This window comes from Cryptotermes secundus, unplaced genomic scaffold (genome assembly GCF_002891405.2).
Source record: "Cryptotermes secundus unplaced genomic scaffold, Csec_1.0 scaffold344, whole genome shotgun sequence".
Classification (NCBI taxonomy): Eukaryota; Metazoa; Arthropoda; class Insecta; order Blattodea; family Kalotermitidae; genus Cryptotermes; species Cryptotermes secundus.
Genome location: NW_019742446.1, coordinates 1,905,101 through 1,922,382, shown reverse-complemented (window position 1 = coordinate 1,922,382; position 17,282 = coordinate 1,905,101). Strand labels below are relative to the sequence as shown.

The 17,282-nt window shown below is 39.2% G+C and overlaps 1 protein-coding gene across 3 annotated transcripts in view; it reads right to left on the bottom strand.

Annotated features, from left to right (window-relative positions):
* LOC111873178 (prestin) overlaps positions 1-17,282 on the bottom strand; it is a 120,349-nt gene that overhangs the window by 52,613 nt on the left and 50,454 nt on the right. For all 3 annotated transcript variants that reach the window (XM_033754993.1, XM_023867676.2, XM_023867677.2), the window contains 7 exons: positions 14,468-14,601; positions 12,240-12,402; positions 10,395-10,571; positions 8,355-8,627; positions 7,739-7,861; positions 6,678-6,773; positions 1,390-1,516 (listed from right to left, as the gene is read on the bottom strand). In XM_033754993.1, coding sequence (XP_033610884.1) covers positions 1,390-1,516; positions 6,678-6,773; positions 7,739-7,861; positions 8,355-8,627; positions 10,395-10,571; positions 12,240-12,402; positions 14,468-14,601 — 1,093 coding nt within the window. The remainder of the gene's footprint in view (positions 1-1,389; positions 1,517-6,677; positions 6,774-7,738; positions 7,862-8,354; positions 8,628-10,394; positions 10,572-12,239; positions 12,403-14,467; positions 14,602-17,282) is intronic.

The following is a 17,282-nucleotide window of genomic DNA, read 5'->3' as shown; positions in this document are numbered from 1 at the left end:
GTTAAGAAGATTGATAATTGATTTTATTGGGATTAAATACTTACTTAATGAAAAGTTAAATTACAAGTTTTATAATTTTAAAATTATGTTTACATAAATATTTTAACATGTATTATATTTTTTGTAATTATTATATTTAATTGTTATATTGGACTATTGTCTATATCCTGAGTCTTACGAACTTGTAAAGGATTTTTGACATGTAAATAAATGAAATGAAATGAAAAAATGAAATGTAGCCACCTGCAAAAATTTCACTGTATGATAAGAATCTGAAGGCTGACTGTGCTGGCTGATGATTTTGAGACCATGTCTTCCACTGTCTGAAGTCTTCTTCCTTTAAGGGTAATTTTAATTTAGGGAATAGAAAAAGTCAGGAGGTGAGAGATCAGATGATTAGGGGGGTTGTGGAAGGGTAGGAACTAAATGTTTTGCCAAGAACTATCTAACTGACGATGTTGTGCGAGCAGGTACATTTTCGTGATGGAGGAGCCGCCACATTTCAGGTCATTTTTTTCACACCTCATCTAGACCTCCCAGAACTAGCAGATAAAATTCTCAGTTAAGTGTCTGACTTTCAGGAGCGAACTCATAATGCACATCACAATCATTACAAAAACAAGCAGCATTGCTTTCACTCATGAGCACACATGTCATACTTTTTCACAGAAGAGGCAAAGCAGGCATGGTTGCTGTAAGCTTCATGCAACTTGTTGTGGGTTTCTGCAGCTTTTTCTTTACTTCGAAACAGATTTTTATATAAATTCTTTGCTCCTAAACACTACAAGACAACACACCCAGTCACAAAACTGATTATAAACACTAAAAAATTATTATTTTTTTTTTAAATTCGCTTAGTGGGGGGTGGAGTCTGACTGGGTCCACTTGGCATGGCGGCCACTGATTGGCCTATTGTAGCCTGCCCTGGGTGATTATGATGGTGGAGAATTTGGTGGAATGAAGATTGGCAGGGGAAACCGAAGTACTTGGAGAAAAACCACCCCAGCGCCACTTTGTCCACCACAAATCCCACTTGACCAGACCTGAGATGAAACATGGGCCGCCGCAGTGGGAAGCCAGTGACTAACCACTTGAGCTATGGCGTGGCCTCATGTTATAAACACTAAATGGAATGTCTGATCTACTTGGAACAAAATGGCTTGCATAACTAATGATCAGGTTGCAAGGCCACTGAAACAACATGAAATGTGACTCATGCACTGCTGATTTATAGATAAATTTCTGAACTCTTCGAACACACCACATATAATCCCCTGAAATGTTGCTATCAAACCTACAAGACTATAAACTGTTACTACCCGGACAACAATAACAGAACATTCTCCACCAAGAAAACCTGAAAACACATAATGTGAATTTATCTCTTACCTGAACAATCAGCTAGGCAGAAGAGGAGTCCTCTGCTCTTAAAGTCTTTATACATTGCAATAAGTGTCTTGATGGCAGATGGATCAACAAAACATACTGACATCATGTCAAGTATTACGCAGGATACCTGCAGAATGGAAATATAAAGGTCTGAATACATCTAAGTCACATATTCATTCAGTAATTTGTTCATGTTTGATGCTACCTTGGAGTTCTGCACTTGAAACCTCTTACTTTATGCTACAGCATTTGTAATGTCTTATGGTTCAAGTTCAATATTATTAACAGAAATTTCAACAAGAGTTTTGCTACAATATACACCAATTTAATGCGCAGTCAAGTGAATAATAAAAGTATAAAATTTATTACAAATGGAGCGGATATATGGCTAAGGAAAATGAGTTATGAACATGTAATTAATAACACAGCAGAAAATGTTAAAAGAAACACAGAACTAGTGAAATGAAACAACCAGGAGATTTCCAGTCTTAATCTGGTGTCCCAGTAATATTCAAACAGCTTGGACGTTATTGGACCTCTGGTCTGTGTGTGCTCAGAATTCATTTCAATATCCTGACATGCCTGTTGACAATTTACGGAAATGTCTCTTCATTTGCGACATTGTGACATAACAGCTGAAAAACCCTCTGCTGCTACCTAAACAAGTTTCCACAACAACAAATCAACACACAACAACAGAAGACTGTGGGATGCAGTATTCTCTACATGGTCCTTGCCAAGGCTATATAACAAGAACTGTTCCAGAGCCTTGAGTGATAGAGATTTTTAACCAAACCACTGCTATGCAACCATCTAAATGTAATCAGTTTTATTAATTAGAAATTTAATTATTCACAAAGGGATGCAATGAACAAGTGCAGTGAGACATAGGTCTATCCTTGCATGTAAGAGTTAGCGTCTCCTCACACGTGCAGAGAATAGGAAGACATCCCGTCGTGGATTCTTAGAAATTTTATGTGAAAGTGTAACTACAAAGTCTTTTGTGAATTCGATACTTGACAAGTTGTGCATACCATAACTTAAAATAGTGAAGTTTTAATGACCCAAGCCAAGCTTCACAATTGTCAAGATTCCGACAGAAAGTACGTTGGAGCTCAGAAACCTAAACTTCTAGTAATCCTTAAACACAGTGGATTAATAGCTAATTAAGATACTCCTATTTTTCAAATGTAACCTATCACTAAAATTGAAGGGAGTGACAGAGCCAAGACGCTGATGAAACAAGGAGTTGATGGTTCAAAAGGAAGTCAGCTGTCAAAGTTAGTTACACATCGGCCCTCGTAGAAATCAGATGTAAAAGTCACACACCAGCCCTTGAAGAAATCAGACGTAAAAGTTACATGCCGGATCATGTAGAAACAAGACATAAAAGTAACTGATTTTGAAGTTTTATTAAGAAGTGGCTCAACAAGTGTTTAATAATAATAATTCATCTAAACTTGTATGTGCTTTGTAGTTTGTGATCATCCTGCCTCTTCGAGTTGTGGCCCATTCAAGGCTCTGAGACAAGAGAACCTCAGCTCTACCAAACCAACAAACCTCACCTCTTTATAAATCAAATAACCCTGAGATAAAATTTAGTACAAGAGAGAAGATAATAATTGAATTTAACAAAAGGTAGGTGAGAGTGCAGCTATAGAGTGGCGCCAAACGCAGGGGTCAAAAGAGGGCTTGGTTAAGAAGTCGCTTCACAACCTGAAGGGAGGCAAGCGGTAACAGATTATACATAGGTAAGTCAAAAATTATCCGCACTCTTGTTTTTCCAATCCATATATACAAAAGTAGGGGTTGAACAAGTACTTCATTTTCTACATAATCTCCTCCCTTTTCGATGCACTTGGTCCAGTGGTCCAAAACCTTGCATATTCCCTCCACGAAGAAGGTTTCCAGTTGTTCGCACAACCATTTATGCACCGCTTTCCCCACTTCTTTGTCCATAGAAAATCAAAAACGTCGTAAAACACCTTTGAGCGATCCAAAGTGATGATAGTCGGAAAGGGCGAGATCTGGGCTGTAGGCAGGGTGTTCCAGCACCTCGAAACACACATGGTTAATGGCTTCAATGGTCTGGCCGTCCTTGTGTGAGTGTTCATTGTCATGCAACAACAACACTTACTTCGACAATATGTCTCTGCGTTTGGTGCGAATTGCTGGCTTCAGATTGTTGGCCAGCAAATCACTGTATCTTGCACTGTTGATCGTACACCCTTTTTCCAGGTAGTCTTCCAGTATAGGCCTTTTTGAGTCCGAAGAAACGGTTAGCATCACCTTTCCCACAAAAGATTGAGTCTTGAATTTCATCTTCGTTTGCGATCCTGGGTGTTTCCACGCCATACTCTGGCTTTTGGATTCTGGCTCATAGTGATGAACCCACATATGAATTTCAGCCCCTCACATCCCTTCCAATCAGAGAAATCGGACCACTATTCTTTGTTAATCAGTGGTGCACACTGCTAGCAGAGCGGCCATGTTTACACTGTCACAGCATCAAGGAAAATGATGCGATCAAGGTAAAACTTCGATCATGTGACCACAGTAGTACCAACTCTAAGAATGCACGCGTAGGAGGCAGTGTGACAAACCTAAAGCTGTGTTATGGAGAAAGTGCGGATAATTTCTGACTTACCCTCGTATGTAGAAATGATCAAAGCCAACGCCTTCAGAACATTTATTAGAGTGTATTCCCCATTCAGAAGTGAGTGATTAAGCGCCAGCATTAAACTAACCCTCCACGAAGCAGTAACTAGATCAGTAACGACTGTAATGCTTGTCCAGCCTAGGAAATTGCGGCAGACACCCACCTTCAGTAATTTTGGCCCCTGCATATCTGCTCCATGGCTAAATTTCCAAGGGGCACACTGGTCTGGGAGTTGCATATGGCTTTTCAAGTACCATATATTTATGAATACATGATGAAATAGTGCAGACAACAAGCAGAGGTCATACAAAATCATGAAAATCCAAACGTTCATGATGTTAAAAAAAGGCAAAGCCCAACACAGAAAATGCAAACGTTCATAATGTTAAAAAAAAGGCAAAGCCCAACAGAGAAAATATAAGAAGCCTAAACTTGGCAGCGGTGAAGCATATGACCATTCAAGTAACTAGGCAGCTGTTGTAACATGAGCTACATGAGTTAGGGGATGATCTGCTGTGTCAAGCATAAACTGACAAGAGGCATTGTGTATACTGTACATACATATACACAGTGTGTCCAGGTTCTATTAGGACTGTGTTGATTAAAAACACAAGACATGAATTATTTTCAAAATTTAACTCTTTTTATCCAAAATAGTCTCCTTCTGAATCATTACATAGCTGGAATCAATTGAAAAGTTTTAAAAAACAGTCACTGTACTCCTCTTGTGGAATCGCACTTAAAACTGCTGTACATTCCCTTTGGATGTCCTGGACAGTGTCATGATGGTCTCCTTTCATCGCCAACTTAACTTTTGGGAACAACCAGAAATCTGCTGGAGCCAAGTCTGGCTAATATGGAGGATGATCAAGGACTGTGATCCCTTTTCTGACCAAAAAATCGCTCACGGTCTTCGATTTGTGGGGTGGGGCATTGTCGTGGACGAGCGACCAGGAACCTTGCTCTCGATATTCAGGTTGAATTCGAAGAATTCTTGCCCACAAATGATTGAGGAATCCAAGATAATAATCAGAATTTACTGTTTGACCTTCTGGCAAAAATTCCTTGTGAATGATTCCTTTGGAATCGAAGAACATGATTAGCAGTGTCTTTAATCGACTCTTTTGCATGCGCACTTTCTTTGGTTTCGGCTTCTTTGGGCTCAACCACGCTGCACTCTGCCGCTTTGTGAGAGGCTCATATTGAAAACACCACATCTCGTTACTAGTAACAATCGATTTTGTAAATTTTGTAACACTTTGGGCCGACCATAATATGTCTTTGCAGTGCTCCACTCTGGCATGTTTTTCATCGTCTGACAGCGCGTGCGGTACAAACTGCACACAGACCTTCCATTTGCCCAAATCCTCGGTCAATACTTGATGCACAGTACTTTTGGTATTCACAAAAGCTCCTCGATGAGTCTTGCAGAAACACATCTGTCTGATACAAGGATTTCGGTCACTTTTTCACATATTCTTCAGTGCGACTTGTTCTCGGCTTTGATGCATGTGGAGCATCTTCAATGTCCTCCCTGCCATCATGAAATACAGTATACCAATGAAAAGTGATCGAGCAACTCAATCACTAATGTACACACTTTTAATCATTTTGTATGCTTCTCCAGCTGTTTTGCCCAGCTTCAAACAAAATTTGATGTTGCCTCTCTATTCAACCGCCATTTTTCGACAAGCATCAGAACAGTATTTTAATATTCAAGGTCAGAACACCTGATGCAGCGATGCTTACACTTTGAAATTACAGACAGCCACAGCGGAAACTTCAAGAATCTTAATGCCACAACTCACAACAGATGGCACTGCAGGGCAAAATTTAATAAAATGAGTCCTAATGGATCCTGGACACACTGTGTATACTAGGGTTACATGTAAAACCATGTACTACTGACTACAACCATAGCAAATGACAGACACATCCTCACATCAGAGGGCACCCCACATTGACAAAACCATAACTGCCTGACAGTAACAAAATTCTGGTCTCTGGCCCCAGATGGGGCTTGCCACCAAGACTGACTGTTGACTGGCCATTGGTCATAACATGGCTTTGACTTTAACGTCAGTCTTGTGTGATACTGTTGCGAGACACCACCAAGCAACAACCAGTGAAGACAAAGCACAATGACAAGACCTAGTGTTTGCAGAAGTGATTTGTAGAGTATATAGGTTAGCAGTAGTGTTACAGTTACTTGGAGTTATGAGTTATAAGCCTTCAACAAACTTAATTATCAAACCAAACTCCATGTCCAGTAACTAACATGTGGCAATATATAAACTTTCATACTTTTATCTTTCTCCACCTTCATCTCATATTCCTTTTCTGTCATACATGTGTTGTTGAATGATTAGTAATCATTAACTGTGGTAATAAGTTCTGAAAAGGCGTTGAAAATGTGATATCAAGTAAAACAGATTACTTTTATCAAATATTATCCCCACATTTTTCAAACACCAGATGAATGTTTGGTTCATTGAAAGATGTGATTGTAAATAAAATTAAAAACTAATAAAAAGAGAACATGCCAAAACTTTCTTCTATGCAGAATGATGATTTGATCACACTTACAAAGGTTTCTTCACATGACTTATAACAAGCACAACAGACGTACCTGATTATTTTCTACCATTAGTGCTGCAGAATCACAATTTGCTTTCCTTGTAATTTCTGCTTCCTCATACGCTTCAGAGTTCTTCACTATTGTGCCCTGCAATATTAAATTTTGTTTCACTGAACACTGATGATAAAAGCTTAGAACAAATCAATTTTAAAGAATCCAAATGTATACTCATACACTGTTACACTTTTAAAAACAGCGACTGCAAGCACATCGATAAGCAAATCAGAAGGGTTTTGCTACATTCTATGCCTTTTATGAACCACCAACAAATACAACCACTGATGAATTTATGATGTAGTAGAAGAATGCCCTTCATTCAGTATAACAAATCAAAGACGGCAAAGTTTGCAGTAAAATCAAACAAAGTTTTTCAAGATAACAAATGGATTCAGTCACACATTCATTCAAAATATATGTGGAAAAGCCACAGTAGGTAACATTAAAGTTGTTATTAACAAGACTGAAGAGACTTACTTGCTGAATAAAGTTTATTGTCAAATATGGACAACTGGTATAGTTCACCTGAACTTTTCCACAGATTGCACTGTGCAGGAACAAATGTCTGTTGAAGAGTGAGACCAAAATATTAAAGGAAAGAGCAGTGAAGAGATGCTCTGCAAAACTGGGTCACTTGTTATAAAGGCTGACAAGCCATAATTTTCTAGTGAAGATCTGTGGCAGAAATATAGAAAACTTCAAAATAATGTGTTGTATGCCTGAAGAACAAGACTAGATGGCAACCTAGATGAGATTTCGACACTTTTCATGTGTTGGTGTGTCTCAAAAAGTATTAGTAGTGTGTACAAACATCCCACACCAGATTCATTGGCATACTTTGGTCAAATATTCAAGTACTGTAGGAAAAAAAAATGTGTGTGTTTTTTTAATATCATGTTGTCCAAGTCATAAATCAGTCAAATAGAGACAAAGTTATGATAAATTAATGAAACTCTGTAACATTGCTGGCTGTAAGAAAACTTGCCAGCTCACAATCAAATTATAATCAGGAGAAGTATAACCATCCTACTCACTTCATATTGTTTTCAACTTACCACAGTTTCTTTTACTGATATGTCTCCAACCAGCCGATTGACTTTCCTCCGAACATGGTCTTTGTTTGCAAAATGCAAACCTCCAGCCACTTGAACTATCCGAATTCCTGGGATTTCTGAAGCCTGTAAACAACATGTAACATCATAAGGGCAATAAATATATTTAATTCCTGAATTAAATGTATAGATGCATTCTCACATTCATTCAAAATGTACGCACTAAAAGACACAGTAGATAACACACCTAACACCACAAAAGGTGTTACTAACATGAAGGAAGAGGCCGCGCCATAGCTCAAGCGGTTAGTCGCTGGCTTCCCACCGTGGCAGCCCAGGTTCGATCCCGGGTCTGGTCAAGTGGGATTTGTGGTGGACAAAGTGGCGCTGGGGCAGGTTTTCTCCGAGTACTTCAGTTTCCCCTGCCAATCTTCATTCCACCAATTGCTCCACAATCACCCTCACCTATCACCTGGGGTTGGTACAATAGGCCAAAAGTGGCTGCAGTACAAGGGACTTAGTCCCATCCCACTAGCAATAAAAAAAAAACACGATGGAAGGCAGAGACTTCTGACTAAAGGTTACTGGTGTACTGTTGTAATGAGAATCTTTCACTTACTGCTTGATAACGACTTATGTCAAGGAAGATCTCAGTATTTGGCACTTGACCAAGAAGACATACTTTAGGTCTTTGCCCCATGATAAGCACACAGACCAGAGAAAGTGCCACACCCAGTCCCAGTCCATAGTCAATATCAAGCAGAACTACAGCTAGAAAAGTGGTGAGCCAAATCATGCCATCAAACGGGGACTGCCTCCAGGCCACTGGCAAATCTTTCACTTGCAGGAACATCCCTTTCAATGCCACAACCACGATTGATGCCAATACGGACTGCAAACAAGTACAGATGTCTGTGAAATCACTTACAAATTTACAAAGTAAGATATTAGGCACAATTTTTAATTAATACATTTTCATGGTACACTAAAAGTTCACAACAGTAGTCTGTTATTAGTTTGAAAACTACTGCTGGTCATTGTCTATTTTCTTATTTAAATTTAAAAATTATGTAATATTTCAGAGATGGCACAGTCAGTACAGCAACTGGCCACAGGCTGGACGATGAAGGGGTCGAAGTTTGAGTACCGATAAGGCCAAGAATTTTCTTCAGACTCGCTCTGGGGTTCAATAAACCTCCTATCCAAGGGCTCTTTCCCAGGGAGTAAAGCAGCTGGGGTGTAAAAAGCTGACTACTCACCTCCAGCCAGTGCCGAGGTCAAGAAAATGTGGATCTATACATCCACTCCCTCATACACTTTCATGGCATAGTGCTTAATTAGTTAAGCACAGGGACATCTTTACCTTCTTTTTTCATGTTTCAGAAGCTGGATCTGCTTTCATCAGGTTATCCATCGTCCTGCAATCATTTCTATCTCCCACATCTGATATGATAGGATTCTTTCCCATTCTTACACCTGATGACAGAAGCAGATACAACTTCCACAATGTCATGTAATTTTTTAAATTTAAATAAGAAATGAACACTGTCCAACATAATCATTTTATAATACATCTTCATCCGAGATCAGAGATTCTCTCATCAGGTGTAATATACTAACAAAGAAGCCTTTGATGAACCATATTTATAATCAACATGAATTATAAGTAAACAAGAAGTTCTGGAAAGAACTAATCATCAGCTTTCCTTTGATATGACATGGAATGCATAGGATATGATGCATCCATCAGTTTTCTATTGTTGTGTGTGTATTTGTTGTCACAGTAACATTTTTTACCTAGCCGTTTCCTAGCAATGACAGGGGGATACACATACAGACACAAAGACTGATGGGAGAGATTAATGAAGTAAGCTGTTGAGATGGGCTCAGGTGCCATTATATACATACCAAGTTTCACAAAGACTGGTTCAGGCATTCAAAAGTTGATGGGAGGGATATACAGTCTTACAGAAAGCGTGGTAATCTCATAAGCCTATTTTTATTTGTCAAAACAAGTAGGATAAAAATAAGGGCATTAATTTAAAGATAAATACTAAAGTAAGATATGTATAGAGTGGCCGTCTTGTAGTGCACTTAATTTGACCTGCTACTTCATGACATGTTTCGGCAACATAGTGCCATCATCAGGTGCCATAATTATGCTAAACTATTGCATTGCTTGCCATTATATGTCTTTATAAAATTATTTAAAAAGTATTTAAAAAGTGCGTATTCATCAACTATAATAACATTACAACACTCGCAGCTAAAAAGGGAACACACACCACAAGACACGGTTTACACAGAATATAAGAAAAACGACCCCATAGTGGAAGAACCACACGCAAGTTTTAATTAAGACATATAAGATGAATAATCTTAACAAGTTTTAGTGTGTGTAAATTTATTATAGTTGACAAATACGCACTTTTTAAATAATTTTATAAAGACATATAATGGCAAGCAATGCAACAGATTAGCATAATTAGGGCACCTGATGATGGCACTATGTTGCCAAAACATGTCGTGAGGTAACAGGTGAAACTGAGTGCACTACAAGACGGCCATAGTATACATATCATGGATGAAAATCAGTGCAACGGGACGCTAAAATACAACACTAAAGTAAGAACTTGATGCTTCTGGTTATGTAACTTACATTGGGAAGAGGTTCAAAGAACGGTCCGATAAGCAGCAAAACAAGCAGTAACAGAAGACACGACACCACACTGGCTAGTTGTGTTTTCCCACCCACTGTCTGCTGGATCAGACTTCTTGATAATGATGCAGAAAATGGAAGGCATGAAAAGAATGACCCAAGAATATTGGAAGCTCCCTGTAACATATATAATCATGCAGTAGTGGTCAGGAAACAAGGAAAGGTGATACCCAGCATCAAAACTGATGATGCTTTTTTCTTTGAAAATATAATCTCAGAGTTTCATATTGGCTCAATTCTGGAATCTTTCAACATACAAGAAAATGTTTTATACAAACTCCCACATTAGAAATTTCACAAATGTTCAACCATTTCTCTTCATCAGGTAAAATATATCTAATGGGTTCACTGTATTCTTATTTTATATTTCAGATACAGATGGATCTTACCAAAGTTGCATACTTGAACACCTAAGAGGATTCTACATTTCCAATTCCAACAACTCAAATCTTAATGGATATCATAACAGTATGTCTGTAGACAGGAATGTAGAAAACATGAAGTTGTGAAGACAATAAGGATATGACCATTTAAACATAGTTCATGAACCTTAGCTCATTATTCCATGGAATTTCTGTAAATGTTGAAAAAAAATATATCTTGTACACCTGTTTAAAACAAATGGATAAGAAAGAGATATGAAAGAAAAACAGCTAATTCTTAAACAATACGAGGTATGTCTGAAGCTTATATTGGAATAAATAATCCATCATTTAAGGTGGGGTCTGATGTTCAAATGGAGAAAGAAATTAAGAATTCTTTGTTACGATTTATGACGAGTTTGTATTCTAATACTCTCTTCATATTTAATGATTACTTAACAAACAACAAAAAATTATTTATGATTGACTGTTTTAATTTTTTCATATATATATATGTGATAACTTTGTCAGCAATAGTTCTATAGGTTTGTGAGCTGAATACCAATTGTAACAACACCATGACAGAACCAATATTTGTTTGGGGAGTGTAACTGCTCCACTGTCACTCAGTAGTTTAAGTATAATTAGAATGATCAGTAACAAAAATTAATTGCAGCTAACAAGTAATACCCAAGCCAGTGGGGACATAGTCACATTCTTGTTCTCAGGAATGGACTTATTCCAAATCTTGATGTTACACAGGAAGGACCACCTGTGGCTTTTTCTGAGAAATTTTGTTTGAAAGTAGCACAGCAGCAAACTTTGAGAATTTGATCACCGACAGGTCCTGCACGTCATAAGTTAAAATTAGGCGGTTTTGAAACCAACGCCAAGCAGGTTATATGTCAGTGTCCTGTCAAAAACGACGTTAGGACTTTAAGGTTCAAAGTCGCAAACTACAGCTAGCTGATTGGAGATCTAGAAATTGTGTGAACTCCTAGTTTTCAAAATTACCCAATCAGTGGAATTAAGGGGGAGTGACTAGGCTGAGGAACTGACGGCCAGGATACCTCAGTGTTTTCAGACACAAGAGTCATAAGACAGTTGCCAAACAGTCACCAAGGCAGTCACAAGTCAGTCGCCAAGTGAGTGGCCTGCTACTCGTGAACAATTTTTCTCAGAAAAAGCCACAGGGGGTGCCTCTGTGTAACATCAACATTTGGGATAAGTCCATTCCTGAAAACAAGAATGTGACTATGTCCCACTGGCTTGGGTATTACTTGTTACCTGCAATTATTTTTTGTTACTGATCATTCTAATTATACTTAAACTAGTAAGCGACAGTAGAGTGGTTACACTCCCCAAACGAATATTGGTTCTGTCATGGTGCAGTTACACAATTAAAAGGAAGCACATTACTTACGGATGCAAGCAGCTCTTGATTTGCATCAACACTGTAATTCAGTTTTCGAGCAAATATGGAAGCCATGGACATATTTACAGAAAAGGCAACAATTGCTATGACTAACCCATCCACTAATAACTTGGGTATCAAGGCAAACGGTGGTGCAACTGGTTCTGGTAGTCTGAAAAAATGAAATACAATAATTTAAAATGGCTGCAGCTAGTGCCAATGTCAAGAAAATGTGAACCTCTATATCCACTCCCACATAGGTCTTCATGGCACAGTGCTTAATTAGTTAAGCATAGGGACTAGTTAACATTTATGTACAAAACTTATGAAAAGCAATACATCTCAGAATTAGAATATAATCTAGGCATGGAAATCCTCTGGCCTGTGAACAATGAGCAATATACAAAATGTAAGAAAATAAAAGACTTCTTGACAAAAGCACAAGTAAACTCAAGACATAGTGGTAATGTTTAAAAATGGTAACATGACTGTAAAGTTAAAGATCACAAAGTAACAATAAAATACTTTGTATTTTAATCTTCTCAGTTACAATATTCATGATTATAATGAAAAAGAGCTTTCTGATCTCCTAAATTTTGTTACAAATTAATTAAATTATACATTTACATCCATGAAAAATCATCCTCAGACAACAAATCAAACTGTGTGATGTAAGGCCCTTAATTTCTAGCAAAATTTCACTAATATTTTTGTATATGTCAAGGGAACCAGACCTCATGAATGCTGCATATTTACTTTCTGTGATACAGTGTGTGGTCTCTACATTATCACTCACTAAACAGTGAAATTTAACCCAATTCAAGTGAACCATTTCAGCAAAGAGTGCCCCTTTGTGATTGAAGATTCATGTACAATTCTCCTAGCACTTCAGATGTAAGGTTTATATTCATAATATACATCATAATGTAGGATGTAGATACCGATATGAATAACACGTGCTGAACCACTCAGATAATGAGAAATGCACATTAGACAACATTCCAAGTCACTTTAAAACTTTGAGATGCCTAAAACATCTAAAACAAATTTGTTCATGATCACCATTGTTTTTACATAATGCTTAAGGAACTGTAAGTTATACATGGCCCCCCCCAAAGGTGTCTCCACCTTGTCATGGTGGTGGGGCTTGCGTGACTGTGACTTGCAGAGCTATGTTGGTGGTAGTACTACCAGTAGGGTAACCCATGCTGGAAAGGTCAAAGGGTAGAGGCCAGACTAAGAGAGATACCCTGGTCATCCACGTTGGGGGTTAGGCATGAGGCCAACAACCTCATCCTGTAAAAAGAATTTTGTTCAGAAACCTAACAGCCAGTCTCAGGTCATCATGCGTGGGTCCATTCCTATGGCAGCACGCATTGGTTGTGGAGACTGGTTGTAGAGGATACCAAGGCTCACCCAGGGCTGTAGCACCGAGTGGTACATAAGGTATATATGCATATGAGGAAACCCATAAAATATGTTGGAATGAGGCGAAGGTCTTGCAGATTGAGCCCTACACCACATACAGGAAATAGAAGGAATCAGCCCATATGTCTCTACTGGACCATCTGATCAGTCAACCCAGTTTCGACATCTCTCCCAACTGGAACCTCATTATCACACCAGAAGTCAAGGAACTACAAATCCATCAAGTGAAGACTGAGTAGGAAAATTTGTTTTCCTTGCATTGGCACCATAAGGAGTACCACTTCTCTCCAGTGACGATTTCTATTGTGATAGTCTCTGGTGCAAGGCCTTGTATATGTAGAGTATTTAATAATGTAATGTTTTCTTAGCTCTCACAGATGGTTTGTGCTATGTTTGGCTTGTATACCCCACTTTGATGCTGTCACAGGTGTCCAGAGATAGGGACTAGTTCTATTGATTGGCCCCAACTGAGTAGATTGTACCTGAAGTGGGAGACAGAATCCAGTTTCTAAAACGCTGTGTTTTGAAAAATAAAAGGACGGTGTTTTTAGATAAAGACAGGACAACTGATAATGTCCAAAAACATAATTTTTGCACTCTAAGTTATATGGTTCCCATCCAAATTGTTACAACAGACTTCTGATTTCTGAGAAGAGTGGTTCCATATTACTGAATTAGATTCATGATGCTGATGAAGTGTCATCACTGATGTTCTACTCTTTATCAAACTTAACACCCATCCTCACCTCCATTTCTGAATGGCAGGCACTGCTTTACTTGGTCGCAACATTACTACATATGGTACTTACCCTGTTGGTACTTCCCCTACAACAGTAACATTATGATTAACAGTGAGGTTAAGGAACATGGATACCAGTGTTCCAGCAATCACTGTCAAGAGTTCTATAGGCAGAGGAACAGGTAACCACTTTCCAATTATGGGCTGAAACATGTAAAAAGTCAATCAGAACATATATCTCTGTAGTGCTTGTGTCTGACACCATGTTGCATTTATTAATATCAAATATTAGTGACACAGTACTGAAGCGGGAGAAAAAATTCCCATATAGTTGTTGTTGAAAAGTCATAAACTAAAAATATATAGTAAGAAAAAGTGCCTGTTCCAAGCACTGGAGTTTCCTGCAAGGAATTATGAAAATCACGAGCACTTTCATGAGGATGGCTGGGACCATGGCTATGATTCTGACTGGTTACTCTCTGAATGCCATTCAAATGCACTTCTGGTGAGTCAAACTGCGTGGTCACTAAATGTGCTACACAGAGCAGTCCATGATACTTTAACTCTGACCTTGGCACTTGGCTGATCTTACACTAAAAACATATAGGCTTTCCTTTTGTTAGCAAACTTCATAGAGTAAACTCTATTCACTTTCTGAAGCGAAATGGGAGACTGTAATATATTTTATAGATCTGCTCTTCATTGCACAATACCAAATTTATGTGAAATTTGAGATCACCGAAGTATCAATACAGTCCAAATTACTCTATAAAAATTACTTCCATAGGACAGGAACCAACCCTATTGGTGATGAACATTGTTATTTTAGTGCATCTAGAACTTCAAAAATGACAAGAATATTGTAGCATGTATATCCGTTGCTAGGCAATGACTCTGTAAACAATTGCAGTTGCTAGGTAATGGCTGCAACAGACTCCTAACACACACAGTCCATGTGACAGCTGTGTGATGCAACATTGGAGGAGCTACTGGGAGAGGTGTTTTCTGTGCGGGCCATGCTGAGGTGTTATAAGCAGGACAATCTTGAGTTTAGTTAGTTGTGAGAGAGTCACAGGTCAGTACAGACATGAACACAGAAGATGAAGTACCTACAGCACTGGAACCTGTTACCAAACAATAACTGGTGAAGACACAGCAGCCTGAGAAGACTTAGTATGTGGTGCAGTAAACTTCTGAACATGTCAATCAGTGTACATTGTGTACGTTGTGCATTTCAGACATTATATGTGTACGTGGTGTGTTCAAAAAGTATCGAACCTTCTTCTTTCTTGTGTAAATCTCCCTTCAGTGGAGATTTGGAGGGGACATTCATGTGCGGTCGTGAATTTTTTCCCGCCTGCAGAAAGCGTCAGTCGCTGGCAGTCAGCCTATGAGTGAGGACATGTAGTGAGTGCTCGTCGGATTCCAGTAAGGTGTAAAATGACGGAACAACATGAGCAGCGATACTGCATCAAATTTTGCCAAAAGCTTGGCAATACCCAAGTGGAAACCATTCGCAAGATTCAACAGGCTTTCGGAGACGATGCCATGAGCAACTCACGGAAAAAGAAGTGGTAGAACCGCTTCAAAGATGGCCGCACATCAGTGGACAGCGAACCGCATTCAGGCAGACCCTCAACAAGCCAAAATGAGAATGTCATTGAGCACGTGCGGACTTTGGTCATGGAGGACCGTCATATCACAGTCCGAGAACTTGTGAACGAGATAGGGGTAAGCATTGGATCGGTACATTCAATTTTGACCGAGGATTTGGGCATGAGGAGAGTGTCCGCGAAATTCGTACCGAAACTGCTAACAATGGAGCAGAAGCAACGCCGTCTGGAAATCGCACAGGACATGCTGGACAATGCAAACAGTAACCTCAACTTTCTGAACACCGTGATCACAGGCGATGAGTCGTGGGTTTATGGGTATGACCCGGAAACCAAGATGCAGTCATCACAGTGGAAACATCCGACATCCCTGAGGCCAAAAAAAGCACGGCAGGTCAGCAGCAATGTCAAGGTCATGTTGGCCGTTTTCTTAGACTCCCGTGCGGTTGTGCATCATGAGTATGCACCACAAGGCTAAACCATCACAAAGAAATACTATCAGGAGGTCCTTCGTCGCCTTCGTGATGCTGTGCAGTGCAAACGACCGGATCTGTNAGAGACTGGATCTGTCTCCGTCTTCAGGTGGGTAGGGAAGGATAAACCTGCTCAGTTGGGCCCGTTAGAAAGAGCTAGTCTCAATCACTGGACCTCACCTCCAGTGAAGACGAAGACAGATCCAGTCTCCGAAACGTCGTGGTCTTTTGTCTTTTACATACCAGACGATGGATGAAGTCCAAAATAAGCCAAAAGAAGTACAGACTTTCATCGCCAAACACAACATCCCTGTGGATTGTGAGGCTCCCTACTCCCCCGACATGGCTCCGTGTGACTTTTGGCTATTTCCCAAGCTGAAAATGCCGCTGAAAGGAACCCGATTTCAGTCAAGAGAAGACATCATGCGGAATGCGACGGCCCGGCTGATCACCATTCCAAAAGACACGTTCCAGAAGTGTTTCCAACAATGGCGGAAGCGCCGGGAGAAGTGTGTGCATTACCAAGGAGACTACTTTGAAGGGGATTAGGGTTTTGTACCTCCAAATCAATAAATGTATTTCTGCCGACCAAAGGTTCGATACTTTTTGAACACACCACGTATATAATTAACATCTATTGCAATAGTAGTTTCCAAAAGGAGTATTGATGCCCTCTGAGGATGATCCATAGGGATCAAAACATGTAAGGGTGATGAGTCTTCAGATCATAAAACTTAAATAGTCACATTAGACGGTGTTATTTTTGTCTTTGTAGTTTTTGAGTCGTTTTATGCATTCA